Here is a 19,810-nt window from a genome sequence, read left to right on the forward strand (position 1 = left end):
CTGCGGGGTGACCTCTCGTTTGGGGCTCTACTCAGCTCTTCCCAGGAGGGTGGCACGGTTCCCCCCCCCTTTGGTGGTCCTCCTCGGGTCCTTGTACTCTGGGGCCTCTGGATATCTGGGGCCTGGATCTCCTCCATACCTGCTTCATACCCTGGTGGACGGGGCTATGGCTCCCCACACTCCCTAGCAGATCGTTACATGGAGAAACCTTTGGAATACAAGCATGCTGATCCACACAGGTGTGCACACAGGTGTACACACGGGTGTTCACAGACGCGGACTACACCTTTCTTGGCTGCTGCCTCAAAGCACATTGTGCGCTGTCTATCTTGCGTGCTGCACAATATCGTTTATTATTTAGTATCTACTGTTATCTACTGCTAGCTAGTTTATTGTGATGGTGCTGTTTTTATTATGTTGCTCTTTGTTGTTTGCTTTCTCTTCTGTTTTTTTTCTCCATACAGGTGATCCAGGCGTTTTGTTTGTTTGTTTTTTCCTTTCTTCCCCCCCTTCTCACCGTCTCTTCTCCCCTTTGGTTTTCTTTCTCTCCCTCTCTTTCTTTCATTCTTTCTCCCTGTCCTATCCCCCAGTCACGTCTGTCCCGTTTGTAGCAACCGAAAATAAAATAAATACATAATTATAATAAAGGTCAATCAAATGGACCAATATGGCAAGGCCATGATGATCCACTTGGTAAAATAAATCCGCTTGGCATCTTTCTTGGCCTTAAGACAACAATTCTGATGGATAAAGATCCAAACGGGACACAAAAAAAAAAAAAAAAAAAAAAAAAAAATCTGTATCTAAATCTACTAAATATGAATTCTGATAGACATGAATGTATGCAACTACTTTTTCTTTGAGCAATTCATAAGAAAACGATGACAAAAACAAATGTTAGTTGAACAAAAGGCTTTAAAATTTTGCTGGATAACAATCATCTTAAAAACAACATCAACAGAAGGGCAAGCAGTCTCTCAGGTGATCTAAAACCATCTTCAGACAACAATGTTTGTGCAAACATTTCAGTTTCAACACTTTCAACACCCATTTTCTATTTTGCCTAATCACTGTGCTACTAAGGACATTAGTAACAAACACTTTTATAGTTTTTTTTCCTGTAATAAAATGCAATGAAACCACAAAGGCTGCACAATCAGTCTTTAAAAGTCGACTCATTGGCTCTTTTAAGGGATCAGCAGCTTACATGGCAACAATGATTTCCCCGGGACAGTAAAACCCCTCCCACCTAACCCTACGTTATTTAATTATTTGCTCTCAGTCATAACTCTGCTCATTTAGGACTCACAAAAACACAAGCAGTCACGGGTTTCCAGTGGGGGTATTTATTCATCCAGGCCACCAAAACACTGTCACGCCCTGCCATCTGGTGGCCAGACTGCAAAAGACCTGAGTGGCAAAACCTGTGAAATGAGCAAGACACCCCAAACCTATTTAGCACAAAAGCGTTTTTTTCTTCTGGTATCAAGTCCATGATTTTAATTAATAAAAAAAAATGAATAAAACTTTAAAATGGTGATTTCATTTGCATACAATTAAAAGACTAAATAAATCTTTTAAACATGAAATAGTTGTACGTCACGAGCTCTGATCAGTATGGTTTGTATCCAGTAAGACAGAAGACAGAACCACAGAGAGAAGACGTGATGAGAGATTTATTGCAGTGAGTTTCAAGCAAAGTGATCACAGCACCTTCAGAACAATGCAGATGTGTCAGCTCTGCTTCGTTTAGGAGCAGTTTGCAGTACGTCAGACTACAAAGCAGCGGTGCGGTTTCGCTATCAGCAGTAAACAGTTTTCAGCCTAAACAGGGATCAGTTTCTCATTCCATAAACATTCATGTTTTGACTGCGGCGTATTTCGACTTCTTTCACAACAAATGAGCATCTCAGTGTAAAATGTGACGTGAGCGTTTCTTTCAGGTTGTTTGCAGCTGCGGGAGTTCTTGTTTCTCTTTATGTCCTCTCCCAGCTTTCCAAAGCGGTTCAGGAGCCTCTGTACAGAGACTGAACATTCAGCTGTCGTGACTGATGGAATAACAGCAGTGACCATGAATCTTTAAATGAATGGCTTTGAACTACAACCACAGGAAAATGATGAAACCCAAAGCAAATAATTTGCTGAAGCATAATGCAGAACTCTGAGCAATTCAGAGGTCTTCAGAGTAACTGAGTATATCAGGGTTTGTACTTTTTTTCTTTGCATCTTTATGTTCGTAAATTGTGAACTAAAAGGTAACCATGTAACAGCAGATTTTCTTAGTGTGTGACATAACAGGAATTTTTCATAGACCTCACCTGCCAGGTGTTACATTAACATTTAGCACCACTGTGGTTTGTGAGGTGTTGTTTTTTTGTCTGCAGTTTCTTGACATGTTAACTTTGAGTGTTTTCAAAGCAACATGAGGTTAAAAGAAAAGAAAACAAATCTACAGTCGGTCAAATAATAGCTGACTGAAGGCCCTCTGTTAATTTCTCATTTTTAAACTCCAAAGATGAGCTTTCAAAACCTTTGCTATCATCTACACTTAGCACAAACTGCAGTCTCTCCAGTTCTTTCTGTGCCCAAACTAAAAAAAATCAAAGTTTAAAGCTGTCGCTTTATAAAACAGTGATTTATAACTGCTTTGAGACTAGCTGGAAATGTATAGAAACAGCTGGTAAAGACACTTTTTCCCCCCTAAGGAGGTGGTGGAGACCAAACACTGAGCTAAAAATAGAGATACATCTTACTTTATTTCACCAGGTGGGCGTAAATCCTACAGTTGAAGTAAGTTGCATAAACAGGCAATGTACTTCAATCCAAAACTTCAGAGTCATTATACTGTAGGTAGATTGTTTGTTTGATTGTTTTAATAAATGCAGTTTTCCGGGAGATACATATGTAAACAGCGCAATGCAAGATTAAACTCCACCACTTAGAAAAGGTCCGATAGGCCAGTCAAATCAAGAACAGATGAGAAGTAATCAGACGTAAAACTGTGGCTTTTTTCGTGTTTACTAATTGTGATTTCTAGAATAGTGCTCCTGTGCTCTTAGTTATGTTTCTAAACTATGTTTAGAAACATACTATTACTACCCCCTTACTATTTTTTTCCTTTACATGACTAACTTTGCTTTTGTGTGTAAAACGTGCTATACAAGTAAAGTGGCCTCAGCTTATTTTCTTTGTTTCTGGTGTCCCAGTTGTGGAAAAAAATGTTCTAATCTTTGTGTCTTATTGTCTTAATTGATTCAAGATATCATAATTTTTTAATTGAACCCACATTTTTTAAACTGCACTCCCTCATAAACTTTAAAGTTTACGTTCCGGCTTTACGAATATAATGATGCACAACTGCACATGGTGATGAATATTTTTTTTTCATATGCCCTCAGGACTAAAAAAAGACCCAAAACCCCCCATAATTTCTGTTCTGTAGGAAATGAGAGATAATCATAAAAGTTCACAGCAGCCACAATCCCCTTTGTAAACAAGATGTTAATGATTAATGTGTTTACAACAATAGAAGCTCCAAATAACGGCTTCATTTTAAGCACTGTAACCATAACAAGACACAAAAAACAAGGACATGTGTGAAAGCTGAGCTGCAGTGATCCCCAGGCACTGATTTTTTACACACGGTCATTAATGAACTAAGCCTCTGCTGTGGGAGACCCAAAGCTTAAAAAGAAATAAATAAAAATGTTACAGTACAGCAGCATGAAGCACCTGTGAAGAGACGAAAAGACATCATCTGCGTGTCATAAACAAGTCACTTCCTCTTTCTCTTGTTTTAAGAGTACATGAAGGGCCGAAGCGTGCCACACATTCCCGGCTGAATGTTTTTTTTCCTCCCCAGAGTCAGACTGGCCCAGTCAGTTCACATATTTGAGAAAATCTCACAGCTCGCTGCGGGAGCTGTGAGGAGAGCGTGAAATATACAGGATGACAGTTTTTCAGCAGCACATCCAACACAACAGGAGGATTCCTCACAAAGCTGCGTTTACAAACGGCGCTCAGGTACAACAGTTAGGGATCAGCTACTGCCACGTGACATATTTACATTTAAACCACGTGTTAAAGAACACAGTTCATACTGCAGTTAAGACCTCAAAATGAGCCATCAACTGTTTTAAGTGCACACTTCATGGAAACTCTCAAGTCTGTTCATACAGCTGATCGTAGCATTTGAGATCTGCTTCTGCGTTTAATTTTGCGGCCTTCAGCAGCAGGTACCAAACTGGCAACCACCCAAATCCCTCTAACAGATGGAAAGGTGGATCATCTTAAATAACATCCTGGAAGTAATGTTTGTGAGCATAAGGGGGATAAAATCAAGCGTTCTGGGATTAATAACTTAAAATATATATATATATATATCTATCCATTATTTAACTCTATACATAAAATAAAAACTAAATTGTCTATTTGCAAAGCACATACAAACATTGTACAGCTCCGATATTCACTCCCAGCAATCTAGAGTGACCCAGACATCTAAAATAGGTAGTTTATACTCATTAGCCTTTCACCCTGAATTCCAAAGATGCATTTTCCAAACTTGTTCATTTTACAACCCTCACATTGGATCTCATTCCCACTGAAATTAAAAAAGGCCGTACTGTGTTACAGCTAACGCTCAACAATCCCGAGGGCAACAGGCGGTTTCAGCATTGCACGCTTCTACCATTCAGTCTTGTCTTTGTCTCCATGAACCCGATTACAAACTGCATGCACAGAACTGTCAGCATCATCATCTTTGCGTTGCTCAAGCCTCTCAAAACCTCCCAGGCGCCTCTGTAATCAACACCTCCTCATTAGAATATTGTTCCTCCACAAACAAAAACTCCCTGAAGCAGACACCTCGCGCTTCCCGAGATCAATGCGCTTTCTTCAGCTACTGGCTGCAGGCCCGAAACGCCGTCGCCGTGAGCTGGTTTAGAGATGCGCTTCCCCTTTTCCTGACAGGCAGCCCAGACAAACTCCTGACACCTACCTGCTGAACCGACTGAGGTGTAAATATCTTTTGTTCTCCGCGGGGATGTGATGAAGGATGGAAGCGGAGCGCAGGAACAAAGAGGGAAAACATTTAACTTGACTGTTACAGGGTGTCTGCTTCTTTCAGCAAGTTCAGCTCTTCTGATTTTAGTGCTCCGTTAGCAGGCGTTTACATTCGGCCACACACATTACGCATGACTGGGTTTCATTTTCAGCATTTTAAAGCTTGCACGAAAGCATGTCATACACCGAGGAACAATGTGAATGTGAATAAAGCAGCCGCACTGAATGCATAGGGTCCCGAGTATTCCCAGTTTTACATCAAATATTCAGACACATGCTATTGCAAAATTCTTTTGAAAACAGTGACACGAAAAAATACGTGTCACTGTTGGACTGTGTCTGAAAGCTTCTTCATCACAGCTGGAGGATTTTTCTGCGACTAATTTAAAGTGGAGCACTGTCTCGAATTTTGTCTGCGACACAACCCGGATCGCAACCGGGCAGCAAATTAGAGGAGTCATGTTCGGCCTAGAAATCCCCTCCTCCTGCATGAAATAGAAAATGTTTCTGTCAAACAAGGAGCCTAGACTACACAGTGTGGTGTTAGATGAGATGGACGGACTTTTGTCACACCGCGCCATCAGAAACACATTTTCTACAGTAATGTACCGTTATTTTTGAAAACAGCTAAAAAAGTTGAGAAAAAAAAGATAAACAGCAAGCTGTTCTATGTGTTTTGTTACTAGAGTCGGCATCTCATTGTTCACGTGGCTCGCAATGGGCCACAGAAACCACTACAGCCATTAATCAGCTGTTCACAAGTTGCCTGTTTCAGAGATAAAAGGTCCGAATCCACATATGACAATTAAAGTCGCTGATTGGCTACTGTTTGCATGATATTTCCGTTCGCTTTAAAACATTTTACGCTTCACTGCATTGTTTAGATGAGTTTTAATCATACATACTCATAACCTTACGTCTTAAATGTCTCCATTCTTTGTTATGTAACAGTTAAAAACAATCAGAAAAAGCTCTGTACAGGTAAGACTTAATAGGAAACATTAAATGACATGTAGACGTGCCGGTTTCATCACTCAGCTACATGTCTGTCTATACACGTCTCCACAACCAAACGTCTTTAATTATTTAACAGCGGAGAGGAAAGGCAAAGGTTATACTTTATGCATTTCACCGGTGCAGGCTGCATGAGTCGCAGTATTTCAACATGTCCCTGCTATTAGGAAGGTCAAATCCAAGGTCAAAGCAGAGGTTGAAAGGTCAAAGAGAGTTGATATAAGATTTGAAATGTTACTTTTCTTACTTCATTTAAGCCTTTCACCAAAATAGGGTGAATATTTAAAGTGGCCATCTGATCACGATACCTAAATGTAAAAGTCGAAATGTGTTTTATTATTATAAAGTCTGACTAGATTTATTTTTAAAAGCATTTTTGCCGTAGACCTGATTTTGTTAAAAGTTTGTTAAAATGTTAAATACAGCAGCATTAGTTTTTATACTTACAGATTTATAGTATTTTAATACAATTTATGCTTATAAACCGTCTATAGAGCTGCCAGTCTGTAAAGTAACAGTTGTAGCGCTGTTACATCAGCTGCTATCTATAAAGTCTCACCATGAATTAAGCTGCACTCAAGTACTTAACTTAAAGTCGGTTTTCTTCTTTTAAGCTGATTTCTAAATTGAATGCAAACAAGAAAGCTTTAATAAGGTAGGGGATTAGAACGGCCTTATTTCTCCTGTGGAACATGGTGAACTGTACTGACTCTATGTGTGTCAAGTGCCTCCCTTCTTCCCTGCCACAATTATCCTGTTGCCCTCTCATTGGATACCGCTCAGCCCGCTTCTCAAACCTTTCTCTAAAGTGCACGGTTAAATAAAGCCAATCTGAAATCTGTCACAGCGCCTGGATGAGCTCACAGCGAGGTCAGGAAGTGTCTCAGAACTAAACAGCCTGTCACCACAGAGGTGTCTATACCAAATCCAGGGTGTTTCCCTAACACTTCGGCATGCAGATTGTAATGGGAAATTCACAGCAAATTACCACACATTTGCCCTGGGCTTTAGTCATTTATAATATCAGAGATCACAGCCTGGGGAATGAAACCAATGCTGAAAGCATCCACAAGATAGAGAGCAACCCACTCCCAGAAAGTCTGTACAAAAATACACAAAATGTCCAGATTTGTGTTTCTCTGTAGGCCATACTGCATAAACCACGGTCACAGGACGGACGTGTGCGATGTAACTCACTGGACATATTTTGTTTAACTGGCTCGTTATGAGGATAATGTAGCTCGGGTTGCAGTGTTGGGATTTCACCATCACGCTCTGAATAAAATGGGGCTGACAGCAAAGATAAAAGCCAACAGTATAAGTGCATAGCTTAGCATTAAATGATACAGAACTCAAGGTTATATTTCAGATCTTGCAAGTAAAAATAAGATTTCACATGAGAACATGTGGCTCAGTCTAAAATCCCTTTAAAATAAATGTATATAACATGATGGTTTGGGGTGAGAAATAACAAAAGATGGCTTCACTGAGCTTTACAGATGACACACAATGGCTAACATGTTGGTGTGGATGACTTAGAAAAGATAATGAGATGTAAAACGAAACAATAAAGAAACCAAACAAAAATGAGAAATCATAATTTATTCAAAACTTGTGATTCGTTCTGCAAATAATGTTTTCTTTACATAAACACAAGATCTCAGTTAAAAAGTGTTGTCATACATTTGAAATTCAACTAAAATCAAATACCCAGTCGTGAAAAAAAGGAAACTTTGATTCAATAAATAAATAACAGAAATGTTTTCAAGCAAACTGCAGCAGGCTATACGTGGATTATCTTTAACATATCAAAAACACGTGTCACCAGGTAAGATTTCACACTGCAATTTTACTGCAACTGCAGCGTCTCTGATTTCTGTCTTTTTTATTTGGTTTTCTTTTTTACAACTAGATTTCATGAAGTTCCTTGGGTTTTGTTTTTTTCACCTCTCTGAGGTTTAATATCGTATAAGCACATTGTGGCCTGTCTGATGCTTTAAAACACATCGAAGATGAATTTTGGTCAGTTTTTTTTGTGTGTCTGTGTGTTCAGAAAGAAGCCAAAGTGCATTTTGGAGGCGACAAAGCTGTGAATTTGCCTTGGCATCCTCAATTAGAGTCTGTGCTGAAAGATTGCAGTTTCGGACACAAACGATCCCAAAGCAATATCAATATCAATAAATTATCAATAAAGTTTGATCTTAAAAGGGGAGGCACTTTGCCTTCTTCTTGAACACAGCTTTAGAACAATTTTTAACCCTCGACATCATCAGTGTGATTTTTTTTCCACCCAAAAAACTTAAATAAATTCATGATTGACACAAATTAAAACTCATATGCAAGTTTAGCTTTATTACAACCCTAACCCTTATACCTGAAGTTTCATAAACACTCCAGTTTCAAAAACTTTGAATTTTCTGGCAACTACTTCAAGGTTCAGTCTTTACCGGGTTAATGGGTCTGGCTGCACTATGATTTAAAATATAGTGAAACAAGTTTTCTACTTTTTAACTGAAAATACAGACAGAGCACATCCCCACTGCTTTACCCATTTCAGCTGCCTTTTCCCTCTTTACACAGACTGTACTCTTACATCCAGCACAAGAGAAAACTCGATTATATTTTACAAAAAGCAGCATATCGCTAATAATTAAAAAAAGACTGGTGCAAAAAAAGAAGTGGGGGGGGGGGGGTGTTACTACAAGCTCATCAAACCCCAAACAGGAAGAGTAACACGATTATATCATCAAAAGAAGCCAAGTCCACAATGCTTTTTAGCTACTCTACCTGATCGCACAAAATATGTAGATTTTGTCAGAAATTGACAAGAAAAACTAAACTGGTGGAATCAGCTTAGGCTAAAGAGCAAGCGTTCAGTCATTAAGGTTTAAGGTCAGCTTCCCAGTTCATCAGCACGGATGACTTTAAATTAAAGATTTACAGCGTACTGCTAACAAGCTGAAGCCACTTGTTCCACCTCAAAATGGGAGAAAAGAAAAAAATAATCCTTTAAGCGTTTGTTCTTCTAAACCCAACACCCACAACTGAGCAGGAGTGTGAGAGGACGGTTTGTATTGTAGACATTCACACAGAGACGGCCAGTCAACACATACCAACTGCTTAAAAAAAAAAAAAGAATAGTGCATTTACACTGTGGCAATACTGTGCAGAGAACAGTCAAAGTTAGTGACAGTGTGCTAAAAATCGGCTCACCTTTTTATTTCTCCTGAGTCACTTTCTTCTAAAATATCATGAGGGAACTAAATGAAGGAATAAAAGGTAAGAAATGAGCCTCGGCCTGGTTGGCAATGAAAATTTGCTGACACAAGCCTCGAGTCAAACTGCTTTCGCTGCCAACTGTATCTCTACACCTCCTTCTTTCTCCAAGACTGCAGTTTAAACAGCACAGCAGCCACAGACAAGGACATACAATCAGTTGGGGAAGTGTTAGTTTGAGGGAAGTTTGAGTTTTCTTGAATTTATTTGAAGTTTTGACCAGTTTTCATATATTGTAATCATTTTGTGGTAATATGTAGGTTTTGAGATGTTTTGGAAGTTAAATAAAAACAACATATTTTTTTCACCCTTTTCCATCATCTTGGAATTTTAGAGTTGGCTAGACTGGTAGATATCCAGTTTGCTCCAATTGAGTATAAAGAATATGATCAAATCTTCCCACTGGTGAAGGTGGAACCTGTTTGTTTTTAGCTGTTTGCACATCAAAAGAAAGGGAAAAGTGGCTGATTATCTGCTTGTTGACTAGTCGGGTCTCTTTGGCTAAACTGAAGCTCTGTGCATTTAGTAAAACATGGCAAAAATCACGTTGAAGGTAAAAATAAGCTCTCAGGAGCTCTCTGTGCAACTGCACATTACTGACATCAATCTGCATTTCAGCAATGACTGCAACGCATTAAAGGTCCCTGTCGATTTCAACCCTTTCTGGACCTGCACAGGAACCCTGTGTATTGATCTCCATCAGTCTTACATTCTGGTATTCGTCTCTTTCCCCTTCTCTGACCTTTGACCCTCTGTCCCTACAAACAGGGCCAGTCGTGCTGATATACAAAGTGCTCCTCAGAGTTCAACCTTGTCAGGCGGGAGGGGTGACACAAACACCACGCTCTCCTGCCGAGTGTAAACGAGACGTTGTCACAACGTTCTTTTAAAGTGTTTACACTGGCTGCGGATTTATGCAGTGCACGGCGTGCCATGTCCCGCCGGAGCGTCTCTAACCTAAACACAACCCTCCAGTGGAGCTGGCTTTGGCCCATGTATGGGACGAGTGTTTACCCCGCACCCATCAGTCTGACTGGTCCCAGGCGAAGCAGAGCCTTTGCTCCGCCAGGCAGCACTGGATGCGAGCTGGGACGATGCCCGATGGAAGATGAACAAGCTCTTAAACTTCCACGTGTAGGACGGCGGATTCTGGGAATGGATTAAATGAAGCGTTGTCCACTCAGCATTATCTTAAGTACCACTCCGTCACCCTCGTTTACACCCGAGTTCTTCTCTGATTATGCAGGAGGAACACCAGAGCGGTGGCAAAGACCGTAAACTAGGTCAGCTCATCAGACAGAGGCGGCTGGAGGCGTTACGGTGGGTTCACGCGGCACCCGCGTGTGGCTGGACAGGAATACAGTTATGTGAGAAATTTACCAAAGAAGCAATCCGATTTTTGGATTTCATCACTACCAAGAGTTTTTATCTGAGGTTATTAGATAGATCTGTCTGAAATTCTTCTATTTTATCCCTTTTCCCCCATGAATCAGTTCATTAAGATTACATTTCACATCATTTAGATGTCAGAAATGTCAACGTGTCTTCAAAATGCTGCATAATAATGATAATTAGACAGAAAAAAATATTTATCGAATACTGTCAGCACCATTAATGGTTAGGGAATCAAATGTCATTATTATACATATTTGTTTTCCATTCATTTATTAGAGGGATTAGCGAACTGGAAACATGAGGTTGGAGTCTTCTAGGGGGCATTTTCCTCACTCTATTTTAAGTTTTTAGGAAGCACCAATGAGCAAAATAATAATTAACTGCACCCCTGATCAAAATATGCAATTAGCATCGTTTAAAATTTCATTGCCAAGCTGATGCAGTGTGAACACAGAATGGGATATGTGGATAGGTAGCAGGATATATTTAATCATCGAAAATCATCACACAGCCCTGAGGAATCTTGTTTACATACTATGTACATTCATGGCTACAGTGCAAAGAACAAAAAAGAAAAAAAAGACAAGACTAAAATTTAAAATTCATCCAAACTTGTTCAGAATTAAATTATTATGCAAATCGAAAACGTCACAACTCCATTAAATTCTTAAAAATCCTCAGAAATAAATATGCAGTGTTATAAGAACCATAAAATTTGCGTGATAAGAAGGCCACTTTGCATTTAAACGATGACAACTACGACACAACTCATGAACTCATCTATCGCCCGAACGGACGATTTCCAGACTAATTACTGCAAAATGAATCTCTTACTTTCCTAAACTTTGCCGTCCCCAGTATCGTTTGTTGGGTTTGCGTGCTTCGGTAGAAATCAACAAGGAACATTTAAAGCCTTAGCGACGGATGGCGAAGGCTGCTCTGAGAGAGAGCGAACAAGCAAAACATCATAGCTGCTAAAACGCTACAACAACAACATCTCAATATCCAAACTGAAGGGCGAACACGAACCCAACGAAGGACCATTCGGGGACAGCCCGACTGACTTGTCACAGCAGCATCAGACGCATTTAATTGGTGGCTTCTGTCCCTACACTGATCCTGCACAGTTTAAATGCATCTTTGCTGTTTTGTCTGATGACTTTAGGAGTACCTCGAATGTGCTATTAATGCATCTCAGTGCAACTTTGGCATTAAATAAAGAGCTACGAGTGAAGATCTATGAAGAGCTGCACTAAATGTACTTTTTCCCCATTTGTGAGTGCAAAATGTAAAGAAATTGCAGTACTATAGTTTTGGTTTTCATGGAAAAAGTTTGATGTCCTATCTAAGAATAACCTAAATAGTTTTTAGCATATAATCGCTAGAAGCCCCTTTTTAAAATGGATTGTTTTAAACCTGTAATTTCAACATGTTTTGAGTATTTTTATGTTGTTTCCAATACCAATAACATCTTTGGTTGCAGCCACCGTTCTAGCCAGCGATAAGCTACCTGGCCGAGTACAACTTAAAAAAAAAACAACTTTACAAACAGGTATGAGGTGGATAAATAAAATATAAGAGGAAATAAAGTGAGCGGAATGACAGAAATGACAATGTTGACTGTGCAAAGTTCGGAAATGATCGCTCATTTCTCCGAGATGATGACATGAACGAACTGAAAGGCAAGACGGTTCACCTACAACTTTAAATAACACGTCTGATAACACATTTCCCGAACCATTTTTCTGATTAGCTTTCAATTCCATGTCACTGTGCTCCCTGCACTGATAAATACTGAAGTAAAACTACCACACATCTTACACGACCAGTCGAGAATTTTTTAACATGACAGAAATTTAGTTTCTTGTTGAATTTGTACATTTTAAAAGGCAACAAGCCTTCTCTGAAGATTTTTTATTTTTAGGAGCTCAATTTATAGCAGAATGACATTTTCAGAAGAAGGCAGCTGTTACCTTGTGGTTCTCGACCTCTCCAGATCAACCTGGTGTCCAGAGTCCTCTATGACCAGATACCAGTCACAATGGAGAGTGCTCGTTTTTTACAAACACTCGTGTCTCTGAAGCAAAATGAGTTAACTTTTGAGTGTGGCTGCCTGTTCCTTCTCTGCCTTCTCTTTGGCCTTTTCCTTCCCCATCAGCTTCTCCTCTTTCTGAAGCATCACCATGATGTCGGCCACCTGTGAGGTGGAGATGTCGATGTCCTCCTTGTCGATCAGTTCCACTACCTGAAAAAAAACCAAACATTTTTTGTTTAAAACCACAGAATAGAAGACAATTGAAGACACGTGGAGGATATACATGCACATAACAATACCCTCAACTTTTGATGATGCTTATAAAGCGCTTTTGTACTTATGGGAAAGACCAGAACGTTTTGGTGAGACTCAAACAAAGGGAAGTATTTTGGATGTAGAAATTACAGGATATTATGTTTTTGTATGTTGACACTATTTTGGACGCCTCCATCCTGTCCTGGTTTATAGCCTCCCATTAGTTTCCATTACATCTTTTAAAGGCTTGTATGATGAAATGGGCTGGAGATTTTTTTAGGTTAAACAGAAACATGCCATACATTTGAAATGTTTTTAACAAGCGAGACTCTTTGAGTTTGTTCATTTTAAAGCATATCAAACCTCTAGAAACACATTAAGACTGTGGTATGTTTTTTAAAAGCAAAAGTAAAAACTGTGTATAAAACATATGTATTTGGCAGTCAAGTTGGCAACATGACCACAGTGATGTTAAAAAAAAAAAAATCCCTCCAAACAGAAACTGCAGGCGCTGAAAAATCAAGCCAACAGTAGATACCAAAGAGTGCACTTCTTCAAATGGCCACTAGAGGTTGGTAAAATTTATGAATCAGATGAATCTGTTTTTTTTGTTTCTTTATTTTATAAAAACTGCAGTTCCTTGTGGCATGCTGGATATCAGCTCCAAGGCCAAATTCGGATCGATGATGACCCATTTTCCTCCTGCCTTACCAGTGATCAAAGTCGATCACACCTGCGCTTAAGGACTGATCAGGGAGTTACCTGGCCATGGATCCACAATGCTAATTCAATAATCTCTTAGCAATTTAGCTTGGAATAGAATAGAATAGAATCCTTTAATTGTCCCACATGGGGAAATTTGGTTGTAACAGCAGCAAAAAAAAAAAAAAAAAAAAAAAAAAAAAACATATACAGAAACAGAACAGGACACAGGACAGAAACACACAATTTTTACATATTTACATCCTGGACAATAGTTACCAAAACACAGTACTGTACAGTTGTTCTTACACCGTGTTAGATAATGCTGAAAAATGCAGTTTGTCAACAAACTGCTCCTGTATGATTAGAAAGTGTTGGACTTTAGGACAAACTGCGACCAACTTTACTAACACATGCCTTTATTTCAACTCGGCTCGACTACTGTAAACACTGTATGTTGGAGTCAGCCAAGGATCTCTTGCACGTCTTCAGCTCGTTCAAAATGCTGCTGCCCGGCTCTTAACTGGCATGAACTGTCCTCTCTCCATTGGCTTCCTGTTCATGACAGAATTAATTTCAAAGTCCTAACGCTGGTTTATAAATGCCTAAATGGTCTTGCTCCCCCCATACCTTTCCCAGTTACTTCAGCCTTATATTCCCGGACCCTTAGGTCAGCCGACCAGCTGCTGTTGGTTGTCCCAAAATCTAGGCTAAAACATGGAGGAGAACGAGCCTTTTCAATTATGGCTCCTAAACTTTGGAATACGCTGCCTTTAAATATTAGACCGGCATCTTTGCTTCCTGTTTTTAAATTTTGAAAACTCACCTTTTTTCTATAGCGTTTAGACTGGTGTGAGTTGATATGTTTATTATGTGTTTATGTGAGTGTCAGTGTTTTTTTATCCCTTTGTTTCTGTACAGCACTTTGGGCAAACTTTCTGTTTTTAAACGTGCTATATGAATAAACTGGATTTGGATTTGAACTTTGGAATCAGAGAACTGACCCCAACCCAGCGCGTGATAAGGTGAGCCGTCATTTGCTGTGAAATCAGCCGCTGCTGAACTTCAACAGGTAACAAAGTGATGAGCATTCAGGCTGCAGCCTCCGTTTCTACCTGTTCATGTGTCTACAGTATAATCACCGTGACGATCGCTTTAAAGTCTCTTTGTGTTGGTTTTAATCTTGTGTTGTTGGCTTTGTGTTTATACTAGGATCTGGAACTCTAGCCTGCAGGCTTATATTGTTAAATAGTAATTATGAGACAGTTTCAGATCATTTTACAGAGTAACATGACATGAACGTAACAAGTGTCTTTAACCTGGGTGTGATTCAGTATTGTACTGCATTACTTTAAAGAAAAGTGTTCTGTGCAATATGTGCAATAATTACTTTTTGAGTAATGACCCCAACACTGATCACAACAAAGACGGGACATACCTCCAACATGCACAAACATTTGAGCACTCAGCATTTTGCATGTATGTAATATCATTGATATGATATTGATAATGAAATCGAAATTGCTAAATTCTTATCATTTCCCATCCCTAACAACGCTCCTCATAGCAGATCAACTCACTTTGATGACGTCGTCGATGTCAATCTTCCCGTCCTTGTTGTCGTCGAGAGCCTCGGCAATGCTCTGCAGCTTGTGCTCGGGAATGTTCTGGATCTGTCGCATGACGTTGATGAGCTCGTCGATGCTGACCAGGTTCTCCCTAAAGGTATAGAACAGACTGTATACAGGAAACGGTTACCAGGTTTGACGGGACGTAAAATGTGGTGGAGAAGTCTAGGGTCAACATGCTGCATTCAAGGTTCCCAAAATATGAGCCAAAAAAAAAAAAAAAAAACCACACCAATCAAAAAAATTTGGGGCAATTTGTCATAACGGCAGGATTAATTGAATTTGATTTAGTTAAACGCATTTATTCATGCTGAATGCAGCATATTTGTTTTAAACTAATTTCTTTAAAGCTGCCCTATGATAGAAACAGAAGCTTACATGCCAAATAATGTCCAATACATCCTTTTTTTTTAAGATTTCGGAGACTTTCGTACAGTCTGAACAAACATCAAACATTTCCAATCATTTTATTTTAATTAAATGTGATTTAATTCATTAAATAGGTTAAAAAAGAAAACAAAAAAAACCAACAACATTTAGCACGTCTGAAGCACAGCAACCACATGTAGCGAGCAGAAATGGAAGCTGAGAATAAGATGAGAGCAGTGTTTGATCCTTTATTGCACTGTTTCAGCATCTGACACCAAAAACCATGCTAGCATGTTACAAGCAAGCAAATGGCGGTTTACCCCAGTTTTGCTTACCTCTTGGCACCGCTATATTTAGCAAAGAATAATCTGTAAAATTTCAAATGAATTAGGGACTCAATTTAGTCAAAACGACCGAAAACGACATTAAAAAGGTATTATTCACTTTTGAGGGGGGAAACCTTTTGTTCCCTTTGTTATCTCCACCACCATTTTACAGTAACACTAATGATGATGATGAAGATGAAGATGGTGATGATGACGATGAAGATGATAAAGTTATCAATTACAAAGACAAGCTATGTTAGATACACTGATACATGTCATGAAGCGTTTGGGTCAATGATCCATAAGCAACATTTTGATGTTTTCATCCTGTTGTCATTGTGTTTACCTGCTGATATAAAGTATAAACATGTTACAAGTGTTGCTTTAAAAATCAAGGAAATGTAATCTGAAGAAGATCAAAGTACTGAAGGCCAGACTGTGCAGCTTAATTTGTTTAGCTTGATTTAACTGATGCGGACTCTACTAAAATCAACTTGTTTAACTTTTACAAACAGGAAAGATGTACTCTATCCCATCAGATATATGCTAACAGTGAGTCTGTCTATGCAGTCACAAGCCAACACGAACAGCGCTCTTCATTAAAAGGTTGCTTGTGGATCCTTCACTTTCAAAAGCTTCATGGCTTTTACAGACAAGCACACACACGCAGCTGCAAAACCATCAGAGCGGTCTAGTTCAACAGCAGTTGGAGCACATCGATCACTTTAGCCTCGCTAACTGATATTTTGCATATAAAAGGATAGATACAGATGTCAGTAGCCAATCTTTGTGTTGTATCAAGAGCTTTTGTTTGCTCTGAATATAAAATATTCAAAGAGTGATGAAGAGCTGAAAGACTTCTATAGAATGGTAAAATAACATTTTACTATGATTTATCTGTTTAACCAAACCACAAGTGGGAATAAATAACTTAAAGTTATTCATTTCATAAGCCTGTTGGCTGTTAATACGATTGAGGCGTCTCACTGTGGGGAACGCTCGGTCAGCATTGTCCTTAGAAGCTTCTATCAACACTCCAGCAGGGGCAGCCCTCTTTTTTAAAAACAAATTAAATCATTTCTCATTCATTCAGCCTACCTGAGCAACCTACAATAGATAAACTGGGTCAGGCAGCTGTGGTGAGAGCTAGAGTGATCTGGCTAGTGTAGTGGTTAGTGCTTATGCTACTGAGCCATGTGGCAATAATGCAGTTAGCTTGGCCAGCTAGCTATTGTGCTAGGTACAAGGTGGCAGCTAACACGCTCCAAAGCCTAACTCTATGGCAAAGTCTAGTCTGTTAGGAAGATGTGAGCCAGTGACCAAGGTGTTAGCTTGCTCAGGTAGCGCATTAAGCTAGCACTGAGGTTAGCAAGAAGAATTTGAATGAAAGACAAAATGTGTCAAAGGGAACAGGATGGTTGTTATTTGAGGCAAGTGTCACAGCTGCCAGTCTATACTGGCTGAACTAATGATGTAGAGCAAGGGTGTCAAATGTAATCGGCCCACCAAAGACGCCAATCTGGCCCTGGTCTCTGGAAAATGTGAAGGGAGGGGTAAATTTTGGACGTCTAACTGTATTTTCACAAGTTTTGTGGCATTTTCTACTGATATAGACCACGCCCCCTGCCATTCATACTACACTACTAAACTACAGTAAATCAGAGATAGATGAACATGAAATGACACAAAGTTACCATTTTCACTATGTACTATAGAAATTTTGGATTTTTACAGTGAGTTTACTGTAACAAAAAATAAAAAATAGACACCGTGGATCAAGATCAAAGTGGGCTGTATGTGGCCCACCATGTAAAAGCATGTAGAGGCGTCTGGGGACAAGACTGAGGGAGCGTTCTGCACAATAAGACACCAAAATGAAAAATAATTATAGAAACAAAATAAATAAACTGAAAAAATATAAGTATTAGTCATTAGTAAAATTGTTATTTTGAACTTCGGCATTAAGCCGGAATTTAAAATGGGTGCTTAGTAACAAAGCAGGTAAAGAAATTTCTTAGATGTTGAATTATTCATCTGCAGGGCAAAACTACCATGACGCCAAGTTCCCTGAAATCAAAGAGTCCCCCAGTGAAAGCAGTTACACGTGACAGATCCAATTCTGTCTAATGCTATACGGCAGCTTCTCTCACTGAAGCTGTTATGGCTGCTGTTTTCTTACCCAACAGGTGGGGTGGATCCACTGTCCATCTGTCCATCCAAAATGACCTTGTCCTTCTCCAGCTCCAGGATGATCTTGTCAATGCGACCGATCATACGGTTCACCCTCTTAGAAAGCCGCTGGCTGGCCTTTGACTCCTCTATGGCCTTCTCCTGACCAGTCTTGGAGAGCTCCTTTTTTATCTCCTCCAGATCCTGGAAAACAGGGCATAGATGCAAATTTTGCACACACAAAACCCCCCCGAAACAACCACATAAAACAATGAAAAGCCAAAGAAGATGGAGCATTACAAATTAATACTCTATTTTGAGGTAAAACTGCTTAAAAAATTAGGCCTAATTGGCAATAAATCATTAAATTTGTCCATTGAAGCCAAAATAAGGCACCTCATTGTACTCCTGGACATCATCCTTCAGCTCTTCCAGCTCCTCTTTCTCCAGAGTCAGCAGTTTCTTCTGCTCCTTCAGCTTTGAGCAGGCATCACTCAACAGGTCAATCTCTTCCTTGGTGATCTCCTCTACCTGGAAGTTATAAAAAAAAAAAAAGAAGAAAATATAAACATATGTTCTTTTAAATCAAGACAACCTAATCTGAAGTTCACAAAAAAGTTACTTTTTTAGATTGTGAATTATTACCACAGCCACGTGGTAGATGGGAGCAAGATGGGTGTATACCACTACATGAACCAGGTCAAACACTGTCTTCACTTAGCACGTATAACATGTGGATTTGATACAAAACAAACCCTACAACAACTAAATATAAGTGGTAAAAGAGGGAAGCTAGCAGGCATAGTGGGATACTCCACATAAAAAAACAACTGTGGCACTACAAAGGTTGTCAGTTAAGGATGGAAATGTTACACGGCTTGAAGGACTGACGAGGGGAGGTCCGTATAGACGTGGGCCAAACAGCATCTCTTTAAGAAATTTCAAAAATAAAAGTAATGAGTGGGAATTTTTATAAGTTAGAAAGTGCTGACAAATACTCACCACAGGTTATTAGCGCAATTTGGCCTAAATATATGGACGTTTGCATTTGCTGTTTTAAATTTTTTTAAAAAGAAAAGAAAAAAAAAATTCACATTCAGAAAATACAACTTCCTCCAAGTCTTTATAACAGGTCTGAAACTGGAATCTGTACGATTTTCATCCCAAAGCTGAACCTGCCCTCGCTACATTGTTGTTGCTCTCATCTGCAAGCACTAAGCAGTTACTGGTTTATGTCAGCATCAATGTTGTCATGAATTTGGAGGGTACTTCCTCTAACTCTGATTATGTTCTCAGTCTTGGGGAAAAAACATGCTAGTGCTGTTTAACCCACATCTGGATCTGCTCAGAGGAAGACCAGACACCATAGGTTCAGGGATAGAACAAGTATCAGGGATCATTTGGGAGGAGGTGTTAATAAAGCCAACCTGGAAGCGCAGAAACCTCTGCCACTGCTCAAACTGCATGGTACAGAATGAAAAGGCAGCAGCAAGTGAGTGAAAAATAAAAAAAGACATCAGGATATGATACAATCAATGTAAATCTCTTCTGTTGTCTGAAATTAAAGCTCCAGGTAA

The 19,810-nt window shown here is 39.4% G+C and overlaps 1 protein-coding gene across 4 annotated transcripts in view; it reads right to left on the reverse strand.

Moving 5' to 3' along the window:
- Nucleotides 1–1,658: 1,658 nt before the first annotated feature.
- letm1 (leucine zipper-EF-hand containing transmembrane protein 1) overlaps nt 1,659–19,810 on the reverse strand; it is a 30,605-nt gene continuing 12,453 nt past the window's right edge. Inside the window, exons 11-15 of one of the 4 annotated variants that reach the window (XM_084914158.1) lie at nt 19,661–19,693; nt 18,630–18,764; nt 18,244–18,437; nt 15,322–15,460; nt 1,659–12,994 (exon numbers count right to left, since the gene is read on the reverse strand). In XM_084914158.1, coding sequence (XP_084770284.1) covers nt 12,842–12,994; nt 15,322–15,460; nt 18,244–18,437; nt 18,630–18,764; nt 19,661–19,693 — 654 coding nt within the window. In that variant the 3' untranslated portion in view covers nt 1,659–12,841. Of the gene's footprint in view, nt 12,995–15,321; nt 15,479–18,243; nt 18,438–18,629; nt 18,765–19,660; nt 19,694–19,810 lie in introns of all 4 variants that reach the window. The other 3 variants (XM_084914157.1, XM_084914160.1, XM_084914159.1) reach the window with 3 other exon arrangements.

The sequence above is a fragment of the Perissodus microlepis genome, chromosome 19 (genome assembly GCF_051167445.1).
Source record: "Perissodus microlepis isolate ML-2025 ecotype Zambia chromosome 19, ASM5116744v1, whole genome shotgun sequence".
Classification (NCBI taxonomy): Eukaryota; Metazoa; Chordata; class Actinopteri; order Cichliformes; family Cichlidae; genus Perissodus; species Perissodus microlepis.